The sequence below is a fragment of the Botrytis sinoallii genome (genome assembly GCF_014898435.1).
Source record: "Botrytis sinoallii strain Bc 23 chromosome Unknown BSIN_013, whole genome shotgun sequence".
In the NCBI taxonomy this organism is placed as follows: domain Eukaryota; kingdom Fungi; phylum Ascomycota; class Leotiomycetes; order Helotiales; family Sclerotiniaceae; genus Botrytis; species Botrytis sinoallii.
In genome coordinates, this window is record NW_024066040.1 from 1,396,881 (window position 1) to 1,421,326 (window position 24,446).

Sequence of the window (24,446 nt, forward strand, 5' to 3'; positions counted from 1 at the left end):
AACGCCCGATTAAAAGAAGCGATTCTAACTATCAACAAGATTCTACGAATAGCAATCAAAGGAGTTCTCCCTAGTCTGGCGAACAAACCCCGAATACAATAATAATAAGGGACAGCACTCTCCCACCAGCAGAAGTAGCACTAGAACAAATAAAATGAAGAGCAGCCCTCTGTGCCCAAACTATTGATCCAAAACACCCTCTTTATCATCGAGGGATAAAAAACTATCTACTCCTTCAGCAGTAGGAAAGGCCAATTACAGCCAGCCAAAACAAAGGTCCAGGTGATCAGCCAGTGCCTTCCCCGAATCAAGAAGACGACTTTAGTAGGGCCTTACTACACACCAGGGTATCGAACAGATCTTACTAGAGGCTTTACAAAAGAAATAGCAGCAGAGTAGTTTCAGGAATGGTGGAACAAGCGTATACACAATCAGATCACCATATTCTCTGATGAATCGAAACAGATCGATAAGGATGGTAAGCGAGTAGGATATAGATATGTCGTATATAGAGGACAGATGGTAGTATACAAAGGAAACAGTGGATTGCATTACAACTCTCATGTATTCGACGCGGAAGCAATCGGGGCATACCGAGGCCTTTAAGCAGCGATCAGAAATATTATCGGCATAAATAAATGGAAATCTGTATATGTATCGATAGCATATCGGTGATATGGGGAATGAGAGGCACAGCCTTTATTATATCGCAGTGGGCTTTCCTCAAATGTCACAAACTGATGCAAATGCACTCGATTCAGATTAAATGGTTTGTTAGGCCATATAGGGATTGAAGGGAATAAGCGTGCAAATGCATTCGCTGATAAAGAGATAAGAAAATCAGCCTCAGGGTATGCGAATCGATCTATAGCAAGCGGTATCCGCTTTATAGCAAAACTGCTATAGAATTGGCAGCACAGACATGATGAATCAAACAGAAATCAATGCTCTCCAAACAGTATCAGAATGGAATCCAAGGAGTACAAACAAATGCCCTAATAAACTAGAATTCTCACGAGCTACTCTCCACCGTATACTAGCGATTCGCTCAGCACACAACGATTTCGAAAACTATCACCAACAATTTAAATACGAGGAAGCAACGATCCATTGTTTATGTGGCATATACAAATCCCCCAAGTATATCGTGTATTACTGCAAAGTCCTTGCAACCTACGAAACCTGGTCCCCAGATATCAGATCCAAATACTCATCTTGCAATCGGGCGGCTCAAGAATGACTACTGAAATAGCTAATGTATATATCAGTTAAGTTCGCTGAATTTATTGTTATAACAGATTTCTATAGGAGTATATACTCTAGAATGCTATCAGAAGAATAGAAAGAGAAAATAGAAATGAATTAACCGATCCGGGTGAACACAAATATAGAATAGGAGGCAATCGATATAGTAAGGTTATAAAGAACAAAATCGATATATGCAATACTCTGTGCTACACTAGAATATATACAAAAGCTATTCTTATAGAATAAAGTAGCTTTCAATCAAAACATTATATAAAAGATCGGAAAACGTGCATGGAGGCGTTCAGAGGATCGGAGACAAAAGCGTAAGCACGCTAGCTATTGCTTGGAGGTTATTGAGGGTATTGAGACCTCATTTTTAGGAAAGGGGGATCATGTAAATTAGAGATTATCCCGCAGTTAGCCCAACTGTAATGCCCCCTGGGAGGCTCGCCTATACGGCCCGGTTGAAAATTACTAATAATAATAATAATAATAATAATAATATATTAATATTATTTGTCTTTTATTAAATTACTTAATAGATTTCATAGGTTTTTGAATTTGCTATATGATTTTCTTGACAGTTCGAGTATTGAGTAATGAGATATTGATAGAATTTTCCTTTGATATTATATATTATATATAAGTATACTGATATTATATATTTACCCCCACAGAGTCCATAGGAGAGATTCTTTTTACAATGTATATCCTGATATTCAAATCCTTGACATTTTAGGCATTATATAGTTGATTTGGATTTATAGAACTTTTCTATTCTTATATTAATGTCAGCAATATATAGTCGTTTCCGAATAGCTAGCTTTGCTTTTGATTTTATTACAAAAGCAATTACTATAGCTCCTTCCCATTGATAAACTCTTTTTGATAATAATGTAAGCCAAAAAGGGGTTTCTATAGGCTTGAAATCCGAGTTGAAGGTTTTGATTTCCTTTAAAATGAAATCTATTCCTTTTGATTCTGAGAATTCTCTTATTAGGATTTTGTGGATAATAACTTTATGCTATTCTTGATCCTTTTGAATTCTTTTGAATTTAATAAGTATCACGCTAAAAGTGATATCACCAATAGCATTAAGCTAATTGGGTTTATATAGGCATATTCTCTCGTGACAATAAGATTGTTCCAGATTGCCTTCTTTTCTATCAAAAGTTGTGATATAAAAGGAGTATTTATAGTAATTATTATATTACTATTCAGAGATAAGGTTACTACTATTATAACTGGGCCTTTGATTCTAGTTTTCTGAAATGCTTTGTTTATTTGGTTTTGTATTGATATAGGTGAGAAGGAGGTAATATTTGTAATCTCTGGTTTGATCAGGATTAGGTGTTTTTGAATGATTTCAATCTTTTTGTCTATTGGAGTAGGCTTAATAGCTTTTTCTTTACTGATTAGATTCCATTCTCCTTCTTTTACTATAATTGCAAAAGTTGATTTAGTTGGTATTATAGTAATTGGGATTGGGTTTTTGGCTAGTGTTTTAGCTTAGGATTCGATTTTCTGTATAATTGATTCGAGATAAGTGATTTGGAATACGATAATATTGAAGGCTATAGTAAGCTTTCCTTTTTTGGTGTATTTTCTAAAAATCTCTAAAAGATCTAATAGCTTCGATTGCTCATCACGTGATTGAGAAAGAGTTGAGGCTAATACTATAAGATCTCTTGCTTTTAGAATCGCTTCCTTTGATGTAATTGCCTTGTTTTGTATTCTAGATTGTTTGTTCTGATTGCTAAAGGGTATTATAGAGCACCGTTTCTTATTCTGATTGAATATATAAATAGTATTGATTATATCTTGAATAATGAAGGGGTTATTAAGTAGATTGAACTCTTCAACTCTTTTTCTAGAACTGATTGGCTGATTGATTAATAGAATAGGGCTAGAGATTTCGAATTAAGGGTTTTCTGAAGGTGGGGGAGGGCTTGAAGGTATTGGGGTACCTAGGACAACAATAGGATAAGTGTTTAGTATGATAAAGGCTTCTTTTGAAGCCTTTATTATAGCTGTATCCCGAAGTATTGATAGATTATTGAAACAATCCATATTGGGAGTTATATTCTTATTTTGGAGGTTTGGAGTGAAAATTTTATGCGAATTTTTGTGTGAGTTTCGTGTTTAGAATGCTGATAACAGTATCATAACAATTACTAGTTAGAATCACTTGGGGGCAGTTGTAATCAATTTGGTTTAATAACTATAATCTAAATCAATCGCGAAAGGGTCGTATTTCGAAGAAAAAGTTTCCTTCGAAATTTGTTGTGTGTGGATTTCGGGATATCCGTAGATATGGTTGTTATGAGCTCATGTGATGATCCCTATGTACTGTATGTAGATGATCTGCTGATAATAGGAAATCGCACCCATGTGTAAAAAGAAAATAGAAAGTGATATTCTGCTTCAAATACAATAAAGATTAATGGTTTTTCTAACAAAATCTTTCCTTGGTTCTTTTGTATTCTATAAATATTTATTTATAAGAAATTTTCTATTTTTTCTGAATCTCTTATATTAAACATACTATAAATTTATAATAAAATTTTATAGTTTCTTTTAGCAATTTTTATTAGAAAGTTATTAAAGATTTTATAAAAGTTTCAAATTTGTATGTGATTCCCATACAAATTTAAAAATCGATATTTTGAAGCTCTAGATCTCAATACAGAAAAATCTTAAAAATCTAAAAATTTCAGAATAAGCTTGAATCGATCTAAATTATATATGTACAAATTTTCATCAAATTATATTATATGTTAATGGAGATATTAATAGGTCTAAAAAGTGATTTTTGATGTGAAAGGGTGGCCCAAAACAGGGGTGGCCCGAAAGTAGGGTACCCGACTTATTTTATAAATTCCGCTCTCCTCCCCTCAAGGCTACATCTCATGCCTTGGATGCCTCTCAAGTCGCCCTCTCTCTCGCTTCGTTGGGTTCAGGTGCCACTAACTCCAAGTCGCAATCATCCCAACAATCACCATTTGTGGGTGACTCCAAGATCGTCACTGGTCTCTTAACTCCCCCTTCACCGACACGGAGCGTCCACGAAAAAGAAAGCAAATATGAATCATCGCCTCCGAAAACAGAAGCTTCAGGATCTTACATCCGTGCTAAAGAAATCATAGCTGAGGAGTTGGCCGTTGATATTCGAGTGCTGACTGATGATGCAAACGTGGCTGATTTCGGGCTGGATTCACTCATGTTTCTTGTTATATCTCAAAGATTGCGTGAAGAGCTCAAGACTGGAATTCGAGACGCTTTCTATCTGGAAATATCGACTTTGGGGATTTGAAGACTTTGATTGGGTAGATATGGAGTCGTGGTGTCTAGGTGTTCGGGCGTTTGGATTTAAATAGATATTAGAGTAGATGCTAGATATTTATTGAATGTAATTTGTTTTTCTCGCGTAACATGATTTCGACGTCTTCTATTGTTACCTACAGCAAGTGCTAACTGCTATTAGCCGAAACACGTTTTCATACCAAAACTCATCATTTATAATCATAAATTTTCTTATTATTATTAATATAATATAACTTTTTATTATTATTTGTCAATTTATATTTAATAACAATTTGATAAAAATCAGATCAATTATTTTTTAGATTTTTATTGATTCTATTATATAGATTGAAAGTCAGAGTATTTTCAAAATGATTAGATTTACTAGTAAAATAAGCGAAAATCAAATAACTTTTTCATATTTTAATTCAATCTTATAAATTTTAATATTAGAAATTTCTTAAACTTTTGAAATATTGAAAATATCAATTATCATTATATAAACTTTATAAAATCAAAATTTCATTAAATTCAAATTATTATTTATAGAGATTTTTATATTTAAAAATATAGCGAAATGCCGATTTTTGGTGTGAAATTGGGTTTCGGCTGATAGCAGTTGACTAGTACTATAAGTATCTGGGTATTTTCTGACTATCAAAGGGACACCAGATGACACTGATTGCTCAGCACCATGAGAATACCGTATCTCAGAAATTTCGACTTATTCCTTTTAAAACTTGTTCCCACAGCAACACAAGTATACCTACTTCCCACATGAAGATATTAGTCTATCCTCTTCTACTGTTTTACGAATCATGAGAGTTCTATTTAAATTGGGAAGGAACGAAGAATAGCTGTCAGTATTATGGCAGCTTTTTGAAGTGTCAGGAAACTCCGTGATTTTCATGTAGTTATCGCTGTTTTAAAGAATATAGTTCATCTCAAAATGATCCTGATTTGACTTTCTTTTATTGCTGGTGCAAAAGAAGGGGAATCTCTAGAAATGTAGGTTCGCATATAGACAGGTTTATTGATTCATCCCATTGAATGCTTCTTTATGATTATATAACGACACTAATACCCCGTCTTTCCGAAACACCCGTTCATGTACACCTGAAATGAGATACAAGACAATCTCTCAGATGTCCGTCTATCTAACCATTCAACACAGTCCAATGATATCCAGTAATCCAGCCAAATCTATTGTCCCTTGGATTTACCAGCTTTGGCTTGCTTAGCAGCAATCTGTGCTTCGGTGTGATGAGGCTCGCGCTCTTCGATAGTAGCGTCGCGCTGATTCTTAGAAGCTTTGGCCTTCTTAGCAGCGATTTGGGCCTCAGTGTGATGGGCTTCACGTTGTTCCACATTGCGTTGATTCTTAGAAGCTTTGCCCTTCTTAGCAGCAATTTGAGCCTCGGTGTGATGAGCTTCACGTTGCTCGACGTCGCGCTGGTTCTTGGCTTTAGCTTTGGCTTCTTTGGCGGCGATTTGTGCTTCGGTATGATGTCTGGTTACAACGTCGCGACCATTCTTCTTCCCGGCCTTCGCTTTTTTGGCAGCAATTTGTGCCTCTGTGTGGTGAGGTTCCCTCTCTTCTACATCACGTTGACCTTTGGAAGCTTTTCCTTTCTTCGCTGCGATTTGTGCTTCAGTGTGGTGTCTGGTTTCAACGTCGCGTCCATTCTTTTTCCCGGCGTTGGCTTCCTTAGCAGCAATCTGTGCTTCAGTGTGATGTGCTTCTCTCTCCAAAACATCGCGCTGTCCTTTTCCTTTTACATTTGCCTCCTTAGCGGCGATCTGGGCTTCGGTGTGATGACGATTGATGAGACCAGGAATTTCACGAGTCTCGATGGATTCTATGCCCGTACCAGCCTATTATTTGTTAGTGACGGTCTCATGCATCTAAATGTATGTGAAGGGTATGACTTACAATGGACTTCTTATCGATGGAAGGGATAGTAAGAGCCGATGTGAATGGGGTAGAGAAGAGAAGGCCGACGGCGAGCAAAATATTGATGGATGGAGTATGCATGATGATCGAAGTGGAGTGTATCTGAAATAAAGAAGAATAAAGTTAAAAATCTAACAGGGGTACTGGCCGGCAGTGAGCGAATGAAAGAATGTAAAGAAGAGAGGTAAGAATGGAAGCTCAGAAGATGGCGTGAGAAGTGATGTGAGAATGGAGAAGGCTTGAGAGAATTAGAGCGACTTTATACATATACAAGAACAATGCCAAACAGCGAGATAGGGGTGTATATTGTCATACATTTCTTCAGATGGTATCCCGACTTGGGACCAAATCCAGTATGCTGGTACATGTTGCTCTCGCTTCTAGGGTACTCGAGACGAAATGTGAATGATAGTCGCAGTCGATTTCGTATACAAAGCTGCAGTAAACTCATTGTGATTGGTAAATGATGAGGTTGACTTGCACCATTGTATTGCTTGAGATAGATCAATAATAGATATTTTAAGACTAAGTACCCATACATTGTCAAACGATAGTCTCATCTGAAGTAAATGCGGAGGATTGATAACCGCCGACCAAGTTCAGAAAGTTCAGACGGTTGTTGCAATATGTTGCGGCATTAATCAACATCTAGTAAATGAGAGGAAAGTATAGCCTAGCTAACAATCACACTGTCTTTGGATCTTAGAATATCAAACTTTTCAGATGTAACTAAGAAGCCTTGTAAAGATTCGAATGAGAAAAATAGGTTCCCAGATACTGTGAAAGCAACAAGCATTCTCAGGGCTGATTTAGACTTCTAAGTGGAGCCAACCGAATTTCTGATATATTGATGTATAAATCAACAACAAAATCGTAAATAAGATCCACATACACCCAAATAGGTAGACACTGATATATTGAATGCATCAAGCTGATAATATTATACCAACGACATCGATTTTTGTTTTTAGTCGTTGATGATTTTTTGCTGGGATGGAGTATCCGCTTACATAAAACGTGGGCCTATCCTGAGTTTCACCCAGCTAGAATAGCCTAAAATACCCGGGGCTCTGGCCATTTCCATGCTTCCAATTCTTTCAACTGTCACAATTCTCAAACATCAGAGGAAGGGTTTTTATGTTCAGATGAGACATCTGCTGTATTGGATATCGTGGCAGATTAATTCAACGGTTGTAATCAGCCCAATGCAATAACAATGATGAACTATTACCCTCATGGATATTTCTTATTGTCATCTGAAGTTTTTGAAGGTTTGTAAGATCTTACAATTGTTTTCGTTTTCCCTTCCTCTCCTCATCGCTGGCCGTGGTCTTTTTCTTCCCTTATTATTTTTGAATTTGCTTCTGGTTAAGCTATTCTCTGTATAATTTTTTCTGATTTTTTTCCAATTGTTTGACTGTTCAAATACAATCCGAATTTCGTCAACGAAGAGACTTTCAAAAATGTCGGCTGAATACCATCGAGTTGATAACGATGAACAGTTCATCGATGTATCTCTCGTTCGAAGATCTACTGACAGCTTGAATTCAACGTTGTTAGACTCGGAGTATGATGGAAAGGCTCAGGATGTGGAATCTATGCCATTGCCTAGACATACGTACGATAACCGATGGATGTGGTTGGTACATGCTGTACTGCTTTCATTTTCATTTGGGTTATTCATATCGGCATATTGTACCAGGATAACAACGCTCAAACACGTGAAGGAGTACTCGGCATGGTGTAAGTATTCTTTCACGATGAACGGAAGATTCATGGACTAATTTAAATGATCAGCTCCCGCTGCAAAAGCAGTCGAGTATCAAAAAGTTAAATTCAATAACACCATGGGAACTGGGTCACTGTATGTGGGCTACGGACCAAACGTTGACAAGGCATGGAGTGCTATTTCATATGATGGTAGGTTTACTCATCCGCCCTCAATATCAATTCGCTAAATTGACATGCAAATAGTTGGCGATCAAATGATTTTACCAGATCAACTCGACAAAATCGGGATGCCTAACACACATCTGAAAGTCAAGGATCCAAAGACCGGAGTCGAAGGTTACCGAGTCGGCCTAGAAGTTTTTCATCAACTACATTGTATAAATCTTCTCCGACAAGTCACATACAGAGACTGGTACGAAGACATCAGTGGAGAGTTCAAGGGAGGACAAAAGGGCCTTCAAATGCACACCGGTAATTACTCCTCGCTTACTTACCCCTTCATTCACGAGCAGTTCTAACAACCAACTTTCAGATCATTGTCTAGAGATTCTACGCATGAATGTGCAATGCAATGCAGACGTTGGAGTCTTCACACTTTACAAGGTAGAAGATGATCCTCTTCCTTGGCCAGAACTCAACTCTTGGCATGTTTGTAGAAATTTTGATGCTATTGTAGACTGGGCCATGGATAATTCGGTAGGAATCATGGAAACACATGATAACAGCACGGATACCAATGGTTCTACGTCATAGATATTCGAAATTTTGCATACATAAGAATTACACAATAGATATTTAATACTGCAGCTACATTTGAAGCACTCAATTCAGGCCTGAAGTGTTTCCTACTTGGCTCCTGATTACCGACCCTCTGAACGTCCGAATAATTTTGATAACAATTTCAATGCTCAGGTGCTCAGCGATAGTTGAACAGTGAAGATATCAAAATCAACCACAATGCTTCCATCGCTTCCCCCACCATGTCGAATATCAAACTCCTACCCCGCTTATTTTACCCCTGGATCGGTAGTTGTCCACGCAGGGATTCCCCGACAAGTCATGTTTTAGAAGTCGATGTTTTACATCAGATCAAGACTAAAAATACTATCTAATTGTTTATTTTCAACACAATGGCCAAAATAAGAACTATAGTCGGGAAAAAGAAGAGAATCGTGAAGGCAAGTCGTGCCGATGTTTTGTATCATGTCGTTATTACTTCATGCTGTAAGACGTAGTCTTGTATGATGCCAGGATGGAAGCGCTGTCGAAAACGCGGTGATATGGAACGTTGGAAAGAAGATTATCGATTGGTATACTTTGTGAAACTGGAGGTTATGAGTGGAGAGGGAAAGAAGTACGAATCAAGATAATGACAAATTTATGGAATGCTTAATGGTGTGGTTTTATCGTTTGATCTCGTGAAGCTCATCCTATTGTACTACACTATCGTCGTTACTTTTTCCATTACTTCTCTTACGCACAACAAGAACTGGTTCTTGGGTTTCTTTCTGCCAATTTTCTTCAATTCCATATTTGCTTCGAGTGTAAACTTTGTTATCCTTTAATTTTGTCACAGAGCTGGTTCTCAATTTCTTTTCCTTCGTCCCATATCTCTATCTCTTTCGAGACAAACTAATCCCAAACCAAACACTCCAAAAAGAAAAAAAAGAAATGTCTCCAAAAGAATCCGCCAGTATTTACCAACCCATTTCTGGGATGGACATCAAAGACATTGATCTTGAAAATGACTCCGACACTACCCTCGGATCACATGAAAAATACACGACCTCGAAAACTTCTTCCCCTTCGCGTTTCCGTAAGATGTTCAAAGACAAAAAATCGTGTAGGAAATTGAATAATGGTTTTATGTGGGCAAGATGGGGTGTTGTTATCGTAATGCAGAGCTTGATTGTATATTTATTATTGAGGCATGGAAAAAAGAGCGAGATGGATGAGGAGGGCTGGGTACCAGCTGATACAGAAACTGGCGGCGATATTAATGGGCTTTATATTCCTCGTAAGTTCGTCTGGTATTCTTGCGAAAAGGATGATGCTAATTCTTTCATATAGAATCTCATAAGTGGACACTCCTTAAAGGGGAAGAATCATCTTTCTTCCCAAATATGACAAGTAATGATGATCGAATGCAAATTCGTCATAACTGGGATATGTTAATGCCATGTGAGTGACAAAAGGAACAAAGAAGAGGGTTAAGAATAACACTGACTTTGAACAGTGGGTAGTGGAACTGTCAAAATCCCCGATTACGAACAACATCCCATGTTAGGTAAACCTATCGTCGACGACCCCATTCGTTCCGGTCCCATATACGAAGCATCTTGGACCCATGCCTTACATTGCGTATGTTGTCTTCTTTTTCATCTTCTCATGAAACTCTTCATTGACCACCATAACAGCTCTACTATACAGTAGATACCTATCATCAACTGGTTCTCTCTTCCGGTCAAACTTTTGGATTCGATGGTGCTCGAAATGATATGCATGCCTCGCATTGTTTCGAATATTTGCGCAATCAGATACTATGTATGGCAGATATGACGTTGGAGGGGAGTGAAAGTGTTCTTGATGCTACAGGGGAGGGACAGGCACATGTTTGTAGGAATCGGAAGGAGGCTATTGAATGGATTGAAGAGAGGAGGGTGGATGATATCCAGAGTATTGTTGGGCCTTGAGATCGGGATGAAGCTGTATGTAGAAAGTTTCGGACAGAAAACATTATCCACGGCTAGATGAAAACTATTCATTTGCTGACATGTGCTCTTATGTATTCAAATGGAGTCATCCGTTACCCTAAGTTGATTGGCATTGAATAGAACTTTGAAGCCTCCTGAAACAATGGATTGAGTCATGTCAATAAAGTTATGAGCTTCAATATCAGAACCGGGATAAAACTTACCACACTACTTGAATAAGAAATGATGGGCTAATTGCCTGAACATTCAGACATGATGGAAACGCCATCGGACGTGTGGGTGTAGTCTGATTTGTCTTGGAAACTGAGTTGCTGTGCTGGATAACGTGCAGATGCGTACAGGCCCTCCATATAAAAGCAGATATTCCTAAAGCGAAAGGAGCCGGATTCTGGAAGGTAATGCATTCCATAGCTTGGAAGCATGCTCGTGACTTCATTGGATGCTGGCAATTCAAAACAGTTTTCGATTGGAACTTCGTTTCTCTCTGCAGGTGTTGCTCTCTTGAGATGTTCCCGTAATATTTCTGTGGAGTCTGGAGTCTTGCCTCCCCAATGCCAAAGAACCCAGGAATCTATATAGCGCGCAACTTTGGAATTAGAATTCGACTGATGATACTTGCCCCGTGCTAAAGCTCGATCGATTAGATCGCCTTCGGCAAAGAAATTCGATTTACATCCCCATGCAACCATCGTCGGGTCGTAATCAGAAATTAGAACTTCCTCTAGTAGCGAATATATCTCTACAGAATCTATTAAGACAGCACATGTTGCAGCAACTTCAATCGTGTTGAGACCCTTGCGTGGGATTCCTTGCAATAAGAGGGCTTCGACCACTTGGGGGCGATTATAGATAACAGCCCATACCAATGGAGCGGCTTGCTTGTGCCTTGGATCGCTCTGGAGATCTGGCCAAAGATAGTCATCAATTACAAGAGGTAATTTTGGCAGGTTTCGAGCCCAGTATCTGCTGTCAAAATGCTTGCGGCCGCCGAGGCGAATGACCGCCTCGGTTTTGCCTTCGGCGATTGCATGTATCAAAGACCCATCGGATTTTTCCGAGCTACTCATGCGTGAGGCTGGACCAGAATCCTCAGCAGAACTAACTGCGTTTAGCACAAAGGCTTTGAATCTTTCGGAGATCTCTCTATTTTCAACAGCGTACTCCACGAGACACATATGCTGGAAGTCTTGCGTCAAACCGTACATTTTAGGTGGTGCTGACTGGAGCCAGTATCGCTGGTCTTTGTAGTGATCAACCAAAAGCAAATACTTTATGATTTCCAGGCGTGAACAAGCTATGGCCGTCAGAAAAGCCCCGTGCCTTTCAGCAAAGAAATCAGTGTCGGAGTTTAGCGGCTCCCAACTGAGCAATATATGAAGGGAGTTACAGAGACCGAGAGACGCTGCGGTTTTGATCGCATCGAGTTTGTATCTCCAGATTTCGTGCCTATGTATCTCATCTTGTGTTCTAAACCATGAGGGTTCGCTATTAAGTACATCAAGATTGTCGTTGTGTTTTCTTAAAAATTTCACAAGACGCTCCAGTGCCGTAAAGTCCCCGGACTTGACAATAGCTTTTATGTTTTGGGTTTTTAGAGCATTGAGCTTAGCTCTATTTGACACTGGATAGTCTCTGGTAATTAGGTAGTCGGTTATTTCATCGTACGGAAGCGTTATTACTCGTTCCAATGAGTTGAAATAAAATCCTTCGTATTCATAAGCAACCCATAAAGGCAAGAGATCAGCTGCCTGAAACTTCTGCAATAAATACAAATGGCCATGAACAGATGCTTCAAGGTGAAGATGAGCCAATACAAGAGACTTCAGTGTCGGCATTTGGTTGAACCGGAGACCAAGGTCTGGTAAAGCTGGCATGTTCGTCTCAATAATGAGCTGCACGCATATTTTCAAGGCTTCGCTATTTCCTTTTCGACAGGCAATCATCATCTGGCTATACAGCCAGAAAAGACAGTCCGTTTTTGATGATACGTATTCAAGGGAACGATTTTCCAATACCTTGAGACTTTGGCTTGATACGTCGATTTGTTCTCGGCTTCCGTTCGCTTTGCGATATCCTATGGTATTCCAGAATTATAAACATGCCTCAGTAATGTAATAAGGAGTCTTATGATCATTTGCTAGGACTTCCTTCAATAGTGGTAGGTGGTTTTCAGCCAGGGCCCAACACAGAGGCGCAATCCTGGCGCAATCCCCAAACGAAAACTTCTTCCAGGGTATGAAAGAAAAGGTGAGTTGTTTCTTGAAGAGTAGATTTTGGAACAATGCACCTATCCTCCAACTCTCCTCTGTAAAGTCTTTAGTGTGTGAAAGCCAATTTTCTTTCAGATAAGCGATCAACCGATACTTGTCGAGAATCTGCTGATTGGCCGTTCCATGTTTTGGTATATGTCTAGAATAGTCAACATTACTTTGACTGTTTCTGTGGAAATTTCGAAAAATTAAAGCGGCTTTGGTGGCTTTGGCCGGAAGATTCGATGACTGTGATGCCCTCGGTATTAAAGACTGGGTCGTAACGGCGTCCTGTAACACCGTCATATTTGGGTTGATGGCATTGTGGTATACTGTGACTTGTGCTTCGAGATCAGTGAAAGACAAATAAGTCACACAAGTCGCACCCAGTGCTCTATTTGACTCTTCCCTTGTGGTGTGAAAGTATGCCAAGTCGGAATTTTGCGAATGGAGAATATACTGCTCGACTGATAGGATGTCTTCAGATCAGCTACTATTCAATCCTTATGGAGGTTACTGGTAAAACAAGTAGCCAAATAGAATTTATAGAAACTCGCTCGACTTTGTTGCATGATATGATTTAAAGAACCTCTTACCTGTATAATGCGCAAGCTGTACCATTTTAGTGTCTTCATCGATCAATATAAAATTTCCACATGCTCTGATCAATCTCCGAAGATCATTTGGTATCTTTTTTGCATCCCATGCCTTATCGCCGGGAATGAAAGCGACGGCCTCCCGAAGCTCGTCCATGTGTAATGGTCTACATGAGCAAATAATCCAGTCAAACATCCTTTTTACAAATTCACGCCTTTCGATCTCGACAATCCGTCTAAGAAGTCGGTCATAAGTCTCCTCAAGATTGCGAGGAAGATTCTGTAGAGCTTTTATGGTCGTTGCATCCGTTTCCATGCGACAGAGCTCTTCAAGCTGAAACTGGACCCAAAGAAACCTTGAAGCAAGTTCAGCATACTTGCAGAGCGAGTATGGAAGAAAACACTTACATTCCTTTTGCACCATCTCTGAGAACATTGAAAATATCCTCTTTAAGAGATAAATTACCCAGCACTAAGTCGCCAGACGTAAACAACTCATTGATAGCATGTCTGATATACGCCTCAAAATCTGGAGAGATAGATTTCGTTTGAAGGTACAATTTGCAAGTAGTGAGATCGGATGAAGTTTGAAAAAGATAAGTGATATCCTCGCGACTGGAAACAAATAATTTGACTGGCGATGTTACCTCGTTAAGGATCCTTCTCAAGATTGAAAAAGTAAGCCTCCGATCGGACTCGAGTAGTTCGTCTACGCCATCAATAAAAATAACCACACTTGATAGCTCATCTATTGCCTTTATTAGCAACGCGAAGGTTTGATCTAGACCGGGTGATGATGTCTCGTCTGGATATTCAGCTTCGAGGATATTCATCAGAGCATCAGGAATTTTGTCCATGCTGCGAAACAATTTCTGAGAAATGCAACTAAAAAGACCACTCGGAGAGAGTGTTCTCTTGTCAGCATAGTCACAATAATAATAGGAAATGGTAGTGTCGGCAGGAAAGGACATTTTGAATCCGTCTATAAGGCTCGAGACCAAGACCGATTTGCCGGATCCAGCTAGTAGAATTTAGCAATTATCAATCTATGGGCAATACCTGCAGCTTACGAATACCATAACATGACATGACAGAAGATTTGTTCTGGGTTTTCCAATCCCTATAGTCGGCCACACTGGCTAGCCAGCTCCCGGTCCCATGATACCTTATCTTCTTTAGTCGACAATGCTTGTTGCTGCAATCAACTGTGGCCATCTGGGAGACGATTTTTCGTTCTCTGTCTCCTATTACGAAGTCTGAACTTGAAGCAACCATGGAGTAGCCTACGATACTACTTACTGCGATCTTGTTCTTTGCTCCGCATTCTTTCTCTCAATTCAAGTTCTCTAGACTCCTTCGCTTCGATATAATGGCACATCTTAGCTTCACTCTCAACCGCTTTACGGTGTTCTCTAAATGTTTGCACAGCATTGTCAAGTTGCGCTCCGAGAGATGTGGACAAGGGAGATCTCATACGCTTGACGAAGGAAGATTTTTGCCCGGCCAATATATTTTTGAAATCTGAACAAAGAACAATTATGTCGAGATAGGCTGCTGACAATGCTTGCGTAAATTTCGGGTGTTTTTCCTGGTCAAAAATTGCTTGATAGTCGCCTGTCTTAGAGCATTAGAACACAAAAAATATCTTAAGGAATTAAACTCACGCAATCGTGGAAGTATATCTCCCACGCGAGCAAAAGTGTCTATTATTCGATCATAGAACTTTCCTTGGCTGCTAGCCAGGACAAGTATAACACGAATACTTCCCCATATTGGAGCAAGGTATAAAGGCGCAATGTTGGTGAAAGTATCCATTGCCGCACCATAATCTTGGATGGATTTCGTCAAAGGCTCGAGAGACTTCAAAATCGCTCGAGTTTTGCTATTTTTCTGATCGGCCTTCTGGATATTGCTGGATTTGTAGTAAAGATTTTCTGGCGTAGCCTCATTAAATAGTGCCCGCTCTGCAGGATCAAGTCCTTCAATAAAGCGATTCCTGGCAATGAGCCATGGGTCGTGAGTGTTGGCCGATGCTGCTACTGGAGCTGTCATTGCGGACGAGTCGTGGAATTGATGATGCTGGGTTATGCACCAAAAGGAAGAGCAGATATCGTCCCAAATATCAATGAAAGTATCATCGTGTTGCCTGGTTACAGCACGCTTCCTGAGCCTTTCGGTGCATATAAGCCTTGAGGCACATGTATGATTGGTGTGGCAACAGCCTCACTGGTCATCTCGAAAAGTAGCGAATATTAACCTCAAGTGTTGGGCCATTGCCAATGATCCTTCAATTGCTCTTGTTCTAATTTGGGAAAGTTGAATTTTCGGGTGATACCGCTGCAACCAAATGAACCAATATGATTTTCTTGCATGGAAACCTTTCGCTACCTACCTAATCGGGGTTCCCGACAATTACTTATCGATTTGATGAATCGCAATAATCCAGGCCCTAATCATCTCAGTTTTCGAAGCCACTATAATAGCTATCCTGGCAGTTTTTACGATTGTTGTGGTCACAGTTTGAATTTTTTCAGATGCGGCAAGACACCAATCTCAAACATCCAGTGAGAGACACAGCCAGCCGTTCGTTCGACATTGCATACTCGAGTGGAAACTTTGCGCGAAACGCGTCCTAGCGTAACAAAGTGCATGATTAACACATGACGGGTAATGGCATTGTCGGTGTTCATCGTCGCTGATACGACAGAAGTAACCTTCCAATAAGAGAGGACAAATTCTGTTCAGAAGTGACCACTTGGTGACTATCCAGAGCACCGTTTCGCGTCGCGCAAGACAAAAGCCTGCACTGATGAAAGCTATTGATTACTTCTATAGCGGCTGCAAGATGTACCATGTCTATCTTTGGTCCAAAAGGATGGCTGCATCTTTTTCTCTATTACGGATATTCTGGCAGATTGGTTTTCTATCACGATAAAACAATCATCAGAGCACTTTGATCTACTACGATGTTCTTGGCCCCTAAATCATTGCACGACAGGCCACCCGTGGAGAGTTTCCTCAACTGCGTTGCATGCACTCAAAATCACAACAATATCAACTCAACATGTGGCATATATCGACACACCAATTCGATCACTTCCGCTGTGAGCCGATACCTAATCCCCCGCTTTTATCTACAGTCGGAAATGTGTTCGGATGCACACGTGGAGGATACCCCCATTTTCGAGCCTCGCTTGGAACACAAAGTTCATCACCGCAGACCTGAAACTCACATCGCCAATTTCATCACGAAACTGGAAGCACCTGCATGACGGCTCCGTCTGGCCCTTGCAACAAATCTATTCCGTAGACCGGTATCAGCTCCACACCCGCGTGAAGAAGTTTCCAAAAAACTTTGTTTGGTACCGAGAAGCTCGCCCCATATCTTAATGCCGAACTTGGAAAAACTTAAGATGTGGCCCCGTTTTTCGGTCTGTGATGAGACACGCAAGACGCATGAACGAAAATGAAATTCCGAGGACCGCATATTACATGTTATCATTTTATTTGTTTTCCTCATATCGAAGCTCAGACAGAGATGTCATCAATTTAGCCGCAGTAATTTGCGAGTGCGAGAAACAGGCCATTAATTTACCTGACGGAAGTGACGGGTATCAAGATGGCTTAGTGCGAAAGCCCAGGAGGACATTATCCATGAGATGAATCAGAGAGATGGAACGATATGAATAGTCCGAATGCCCGTATGAAAATAGGCTGGGGAAAGGGTTCTCTTCATCCACTGTTGAAAGTGGAGAATTGTGAAAATCGGCTAATCTGGATCCGAGATGGATTCGGTATCACAGTGTGGCCCGTCACTGTCCGGTAACCTCGGCTCTCCGCATACCACGACAATTGTGCTATCACAATTCCATCGTTAGTTGTGGCGTGATAATGATTGAGAATGGCGGCAATGAACCTATTCAGCTGGGGCATGAGTAGTCATTCCGGGAACAATCAATTCCGAGCAATGAGCGAGACTCGAGCGAGACTACTGCCAAAAAGATTGCCCAGAATGATCGATGGTTCTGATGGCTTGATCCTTGACTCAGGGCATCAAGGCATCTCTTGAGGAGATGAGTCGCTTGGACTTCCGAGGCTTGGACTGTTGGTGAACTCTTAGCAGTTCATCCAGACTGAGAGTCTTCAAAACCCTCATCTTGAAGGCTAGTAAGCGCCATTTCAGACTGTGAGTATGACTTTGAGGATGTGATTTCAACGAGGCACCTCGGTAATGATCGAAATTTACTTCCCACGCAAACGACTGATGTCCTGAAGATACTTCAACCGTATTCAAGTTTCCTGGTCTACCCTTGGAAATCTCCTGTCAGATTCACCCGGCAGTTTTACTCTTCCCATTAATTAAGGCGGAGAAAACGCTCGCTGTCTCATACACTGAGACATCATGTCGGAGTCAAATTATATGATGTGAGCCATCAAATACGAATACATAGGATTCTCAATCTCAAGCAAGAAATTGAGTGAACAGGATCTACCACAAGCACTGATCTACTGGTCCCCAAAAGCAAAGAAAATGATTATTTCCACGCCACCCCCGCGCACGGTATCTATCATCAGTGCACCGCCGGCATTTGGAAACTAAAAAGCAAATACGAGAACTGGAATGGTCAGAGGTATAAAATAGTTTGATATTAATTTGATAAAATTTCGGCACCATTCCGTAACATTTCCTGCATTACCAAGTAGATGGGTAGCTTGTCTAGTTTCCTGATATTTTCCACGATGGGAAGGAGGGTCGTAGCATCACTTACCAACAGTATGGTTACGGTTCCTGGACCCTGACTGGATCTGATAGATCATAGTCTACCCAAAACTAGTCTACCATTTGAGTTTTGCAAATCTCCCCAATATCTATCTAATCTTGGGTCAATAATCTAAAGCCACGATTCAAATGTTGGTAGGCTATTACAGCAACGTTCTCTACGCTCTGTCCCAGTGTGTCAATGACTTCAATTCAGTGCAGGCATCTAGATAGATTATCAAAGGTTGGTTACACCCGACGGATGGCATGAAAAAGCATCAACTTCACATCCAGGCACCTTGTAGAACTTCCAAAATTTGTGTCGGTGGCTTAGTAGTGGATGTTGGTGTATGTACCCCGCCAAAAAGAGCTCGAGCCTCCGCCCTCCAAGTTTCTCATCCCCTCTTTAAAATCCAGGTGATTTTGTACACCTGCGATTTTCAAGGGTTTGCATGAATTTTGTATATAAAAGGCCCGTAGCTAGGGCTGAAGATTACGTCTTTTCTTTGCCACCGCAAATTAAAGATGTCCGTATGTATGTACGTACTGGCTTTCGCAGAACTTGCCTTGGGTCCGGGTATATGATACGGGTATTTAGCTACCTGTTGTAGGTAGACACCTAGGCGGATGGTGGCAGGTGTACATATGACGAATCGAATCATTGCTCAGCGCTGTTCATCTGCATGCTTATATAAGAGTGTTGCAAGTATCCGGACTATGTGTGTTTGTGTGACAGGAAGTGATAGGAACGTGATATTATTGGTTGTACTCATAGTGAGAAGCTGAAAGACAATGTGAGGCGCAAAACGCAACGGGGAAGTTGTGTCTATTATGCTTTTGTGGCGTTCAGATGGCATGTGGCTAGACGACTGGTGGGTGGCATTATCTGACCTATGATATGTAGATGGATACTGTATGCACTTATCAGATAGCTACTGTAATTGTAATATCTATCAAACGACCGTCAAAAGCACACGGGAACTCAAAGCATCAACCCGGCTGGATCTTCATCGGTTGAACAGCGGCCTCGCGTTTTGACTACTCAAGAAAGCCCTAGTCTAGATCTTAATTTGCTGCAGTCATTGCAGCAAAGAAGGGTTTCTCTAGTTTGAACAACAAATGTGGGTATTCTACTTGCATACGCAAGAATAATGAGGATATTTTGAGTTTTCACGATTCCTCAATCCACATTCATGTTGTCTTGATGACTCGTGTTAGTGTTGAGCCAAGACAGATTGTAGCTAAGAGCGTGAGCACAAGGTGAAAATCATTAACAGTAATATGTAATCTTGATCAAAGCGTACCAGTTCAGGTGGATTGAAAAAGTATAACTGTCTTAATCATCGATTTTCATATCGGTTGCGCCTATATGGCGCTGAAAATCTGCATGTAAAAAATCTTAGCTTTGCGGGGTAAATGGCGCGCACCCGGGAGGAAGTGGACTGGTAAGGTGTTGGGTGAGCTTGGATAGAGGTATCGTGTATATTGAGTTTAGGAAGCTATGAGATTCATGTGACGATGTCAACGCGAGTATGATAATTAACATGGGAAAATAATCAGGAAAGTGGACTCGCTCACAATCATGGTAATTAGCTCGCTGACGAGTTGAAACTGTCCACACTGTTCTTAGTCTTCACACTTTGGCTTGGTCAAGACAATCCTCAATTCATCAAGTTTCGAAACTGTTTGAGTCGAAAAAGACAGAGGAGAAAATAGATGCCCGAATTGTCGTTTAAAGGATATCAAACCAAACTTACCGTTTTGGCATTCTCATTAGTGAATTGATAGGTTTGAATGGAAGTGGAAGCTAGAATTGACCAAGCATTAAGCACTGACAGGACCTTATAGGGCAGAGACTGCTCAGCGATGCGGATGCAGAGAAAAGCTCCGTCAATGCTGTTGTGAAATCGCCAAATAAGAGGCTAAGAATGTGAGGCTAAATTAACAAGCGACGAGGCTCGATACAAACTAACAAGAAAGTAAATCCAGTTACGTGGGCCAGATGTCTTTGGAACCCTATTGTGAACCGCCTCTCGGAAGCACACGTTTCATGTAATGAGATAACGGGAAGCATTCGCACTGACACCCGTGATAATTCCTTGGAACTGATCGAGAAATGTAATAAGAATCTGAAGCACATAGATCTTTGAGGCGTTCTTGTTTAGATCACCTATGAAAGTTGAGCGACGACAGTCTGATGGATTGACATCGTTCGTAGTTAAGTTACCGCAAAGAACATGACATGGATGATAGAGTTTGAATACGTTACGACCGAATTTTGTCCAGCTGGACAAGTTCATACTATACAAGAAACGCCAATCTAGCAAAATTATCCTCTTGAATTATCAACTATGATATTGGTGCTTGCGGACACCACAGTAATCAAAGTCAATGCTTAGTACGCGATGATCTGTGGACATCGATCTGAACATGCAAGCCACAAAATAACCTAGTGATCGTTGTCAAAATGGATTGGGGTGCATTAGAGAATGCTTGAATAAGGTTACTTTTGGACAAAAGATCGATGTGAATTTATTATGTTACTGGTTGCATGTGTTTCAAGGTGAGGTTTGCGAAGGATTTCCTGTAGAATTGTTACACTGCTCGTAAAGCAATTTCCAAAAATGGCGGAAATGTTGTCAGATGTTTCTTCTTCGGGACGATGATGTACTCGGAGGGTAACATCGCAGCATGTATTCTGCACGATAGTGGGCTGAAAGTTCGAATGATGATGTCTTTGTCATTAGGTAAATTAGTCAACCAATCACAACTCTTCTGCGCTTCGACAGCATTTGATTTTTCTGCGAATGTTCTTTTTATATGTATGCGAGCGCCACTTTACAAGCTGCAATGACTACCCGCGGCGCAGCTACGTGAAGCTGACATCAGATCCTTACTGATAGAAGTTTTGGGAGTAGTTCGGGTAACATCAAGCCACGCTGTCTAACATCTGATAGAGTTTAAACGAATCAGATGAGATGAAAGCCGGTTGTTGCTCGCAATTGTACGTTTTGAGCTTGATACATGCGGCGATAGTTTAAACATGTCATCGTTTAGTCTTGATGCTGTAAGCATATCGCATAATTATATCTCTTGGTATTTGTTAGGGAATGACAATTCAATAGTTACAGCTGATGCGCGTGTAGCGACTGAGGAATTCATATAACACAGACGGATAGATAGTCACTTTAGCTGCCGAAGTTGCTTTTCATAAGCACATACTTGCGGGTGCACCCAATTGAGTACAGAACGGAGGTGCCGCACAATTAATTCAATCCTCTGAAATCCTCCTTGGGGATTATTAGTAGCTTGAGATTAGATCGATCGCGCAACCTTCCATAGTTAAAGAGGCTCGAGAGGCACTCTAAACCTATTCTTGAACCTATCCTAGAAGCACGCTCAGGACGCAAAAGTACGATTCTGATATGCATCTAAATATGAAAGCTCTGACCACACGATTCGAAGGTTTCTAGAAGACATCTGAGCAGTCTCGGAGTAATTATTTGAGTCTAGTGGTTGTGGCTTGAATCTTCTTCAGGTCGTCTAGGCCTTTGGCGTACAACATATACGACATGTAGTCATTGCAGATTAACAAAATGTCATTTACGTTTCTTGTCCCTTGACTCCTGTCATATTACAATAATGTCTATCGAAAGGTAATGACAGCGGATATCACTATTTCTGTTCCTGATTTCAGTGGCGGCATTCCCGTAGTTTCGACGATCCAAAGTGGATATGGGGATGAGACATTGATATAAACCGCGTGGGAACCACGATGTCTGCAGCAAAAAATAGGAGTTGGAACTTGGAAGGACCCAAAATTCCGGCTTTTTTCTCCCTAATTACTTTTGATTACGCATGTAGCAGAGGTCGATCCGTTTCTTATAGGGCAGATCATTATTTGTACTTATTTCATGCTTCGTGTTGTGGGGTTGAAAGCTTTAGAATATTTCCATGTTGGGGCTGTTAATAAGAATCTTACCCACCGGACCACCGGTTCTAACCTCAGGATCGATTGAAGTGTTAAGAATGGGGTCTGAATCAATATGACAGATGCCAGAATCAAATAGTCCAGGATAGTGCGCAATAATAAGTCTAGTCCCAGTTTTCTAGAACATCGTCGGATTCGTCTCAGATAGTCGATAGTCAAAGACGTTAAAGACTTCCTTCGTATTCGAATCATTTCTTTCTACTGTTTACGGAACGAAGAAACGAATCATCTATTTTGCTTCCCCAGTCGGATTATTAACAGACAGCTGGAAGGGAATTCTGGGAAGAATGGGGGACTTCATTCTTTTTTGGAAATATTTCTCTCCTGAAAACCTAATACCCCGAAGAAAGGTTGCGAGTATCATGTAAATGTGTTTCTTTCAGCCGTTAATGACCATGAGAAGAAATGATCGGATAGACAGAAACTTATCTTGCAGAACTAAAAGATAATGATACTCCGTGATTTTGGCTGTGACTGGCTACTTTCACCCGCAAGATCTTCCTTGTTTTGTGTACCCTGTAATTATTTTTGCATGCATGATGGAGATAGACCCTAGTGAGCATTGTCACAGACCAGGGATATCCGAGAGGATAGGCGGGTAACGGGCGCGGACCAGGGATAGCAGCACTATGATAGAATCGTTTGATTGGCACGATGGTTCGAATGTTAGAATGTGCAGTCGAGAATAATATATCGCTGGAGACTGGGGGTCGGTAGGGTTGAAGATTGAAGATAAATCTACGAGGAACCGAGTTTAGAAGGTGATGAGATCAAGAATATTGCGTCGAGTACAGTGTAGAACCCAAGTGTACTGTTCCCATCTGCAAGTTCAATCAACTGCATACTGCAAGTCGGAAGTTACCCACATGGAGATTGTTTCTTTTCTGGTAAAATTTCCGACGTTCATCTTATACTCGTGCTACCAGAAAGTATGCAACTCCGGCGCTAAATACACTATATTGGTCTTAATGGGCCAATGGAATCCACTGCTTCTTCCAATCCCACTATATTAAATGGAGATTTGGAAAAATCAATAAAGTGAATGGCTCGCTTATATTGAAGCTCTACTACTTTCAGCCCAAATTTCAATGATTTATGCCCTTTTCAAACTCTAGGAAGCTTCCCCACAGTAGCTTAATCCTATTGAGGCATGAGTTGCATACTTTGTAGCCGCACGAGTACTAGCACCCTACGGCCTATATTAGATATGAGCTACTGGTACAGCCTAAAGCCACAGTTCCTGTTGATCTACCTTGTTTCGGCCTGTGTCAAAGTAGAAACAAAACTTGTCCCGTCAATTTATCAAGCTGTCATTATTATGTCAACATGTTTACAATGATTGCTAATAGACTGGAACTTTCAAAGTACCTCAAAGGGTCAAAAGGGCCTGGTGGTAATTTATTCAACCTTAGAGCCCCTTCATTTTGAAATCGGGCTTATCGTATGATCATCGCTAAGCTACCTTGCAAAAGCTGCTCAAACTACTGTGCACTAGTACCTGACGAGTGTTAATTTTCAAGCTTGGAAGGGAAATTCATTATTCTAACTTTCGCGTTATAAGTTTCTTATGCAAACTACAAAGTATAGCATGTGGTTCAATACGTAGATGCATGTTTTCCGGAGGTGTGCTAAACTGGAAGAAGCTTACTAAATACCCGAGGTCTGTCTACTCCAGTCAGTCTGAGCATTTTGCGATATCATTATCAAGATTATTACCAGAAGTCGTTACTGCCATTAATTATTCCTGCACCACCACAATTACCAAATCTTCACCAGCCCCTCCATTGAACCAATCCCGTCATGCTCTTCCTTGTGAAGCCAGACTCCGAAGTCCTGAAAATCATTCAGTCCTGTAGGTATCCTGGACAGCGCCCATCGTTTACGTGCCTGAATTCATGTAT

At 40.6% G+C, this 24,446-nt stretch overlaps 6 protein-coding genes across 6 annotated transcripts; 3 read left to right on the forward strand and 3 right to left on the reverse strand.

The window, feature by feature from the left end:
• Positions 1-5,754: 5,754 nt before the first annotated feature.
• On the reverse strand, positions 5,755-6,586 carry EAF02_007746 (uncharacterized protein; the record flags this gene model as incomplete). Its single annotated transcript, XM_038903794.1, has 2 exons — positions 5,755-6,426; positions 6,485-6,586. 2 exons carry the CDS (start codon positions 6,584-6,586, stop codon positions 5,755-5,757), a joined length of 774 nt encoding a protein of 257 aa, XP_038756608.1.
• Positions 6,587-7,968: 1,382 nt separating this feature from the next.
• EAF02_007747 (uncharacterized protein) lies at positions 7,969-8,989 on the forward strand (the record flags this gene model as incomplete). The annotated part of the gene is made up of 4 exons (XM_038903795.1): positions 7,969-8,248; positions 8,303-8,425; positions 8,480-8,707; positions 8,769-8,989. The coding sequence occupies 4 exons, from the start codon at positions 7,969-7,971 to the stop codon at positions 8,987-8,989; spliced, it is 852 nt and encodes a 283-aa protein (XP_038756609.1).
• A 918-nt stretch (positions 8,990-9,907) lies between these two features.
• EAF02_007748 (uncharacterized protein) lies at positions 9,908-10,929 on the forward strand (the record flags this gene model as incomplete). The annotated part of the gene is made up of 4 exons (XM_038903796.1): positions 9,908-10,253; positions 10,307-10,417; positions 10,473-10,597; positions 10,654-10,929. The coding sequence occupies 4 exons, from the start codon at positions 9,908-9,910 to the stop codon at positions 10,927-10,929; spliced, it is 858 nt and encodes a 285-aa protein (XP_038756610.1).
• Positions 10,930-11,180: 251 nt separating this feature from the next.
• Positions 11,181-12,824, reverse strand: EAF02_007749 (uncharacterized protein; the record flags this gene model as incomplete). Its single annotated transcript, XM_038903797.1, has 1 exon — positions 11,181-12,824. One exon carries the CDS (start codon positions 12,822-12,824, stop codon positions 11,181-11,183), a length of 1,644 nt encoding a protein of 547 aa, XP_038756611.1.
• A 216-nt stretch (positions 12,825-13,040) lies between these two features.
• EAF02_007750 (uncharacterized protein) lies at positions 13,041-15,847 on the reverse strand (the record flags this gene model as incomplete). Its single annotated transcript, XM_038903798.1, has 6 exons — positions 13,041-13,666; positions 13,796-14,151; positions 14,204-14,816; positions 14,866-15,039; positions 15,095-15,409; positions 15,460-15,847. 6 exons carry the CDS (start codon positions 15,845-15,847, stop codon positions 13,041-13,043), a joined length of 2,472 nt encoding a protein of 823 aa, XP_038756612.1.
• A 7,905-nt stretch (positions 15,848-23,752) lies between these two features.
• Positions 23,753-24,401, forward strand: EAF02_007751 (uncharacterized protein; the record flags this gene model as incomplete). Its single annotated transcript, XM_038903799.1, has 2 exons — positions 23,753-23,865; positions 24,107-24,401. The coding sequence occupies 2 exons, from the start codon at positions 23,753-23,755 to the stop codon at positions 24,399-24,401; spliced, it is 408 nt and encodes a 135-aa protein (XP_038756613.1).
• Between the last annotated feature and the right edge of the window lie 45 nt (positions 24,402-24,446).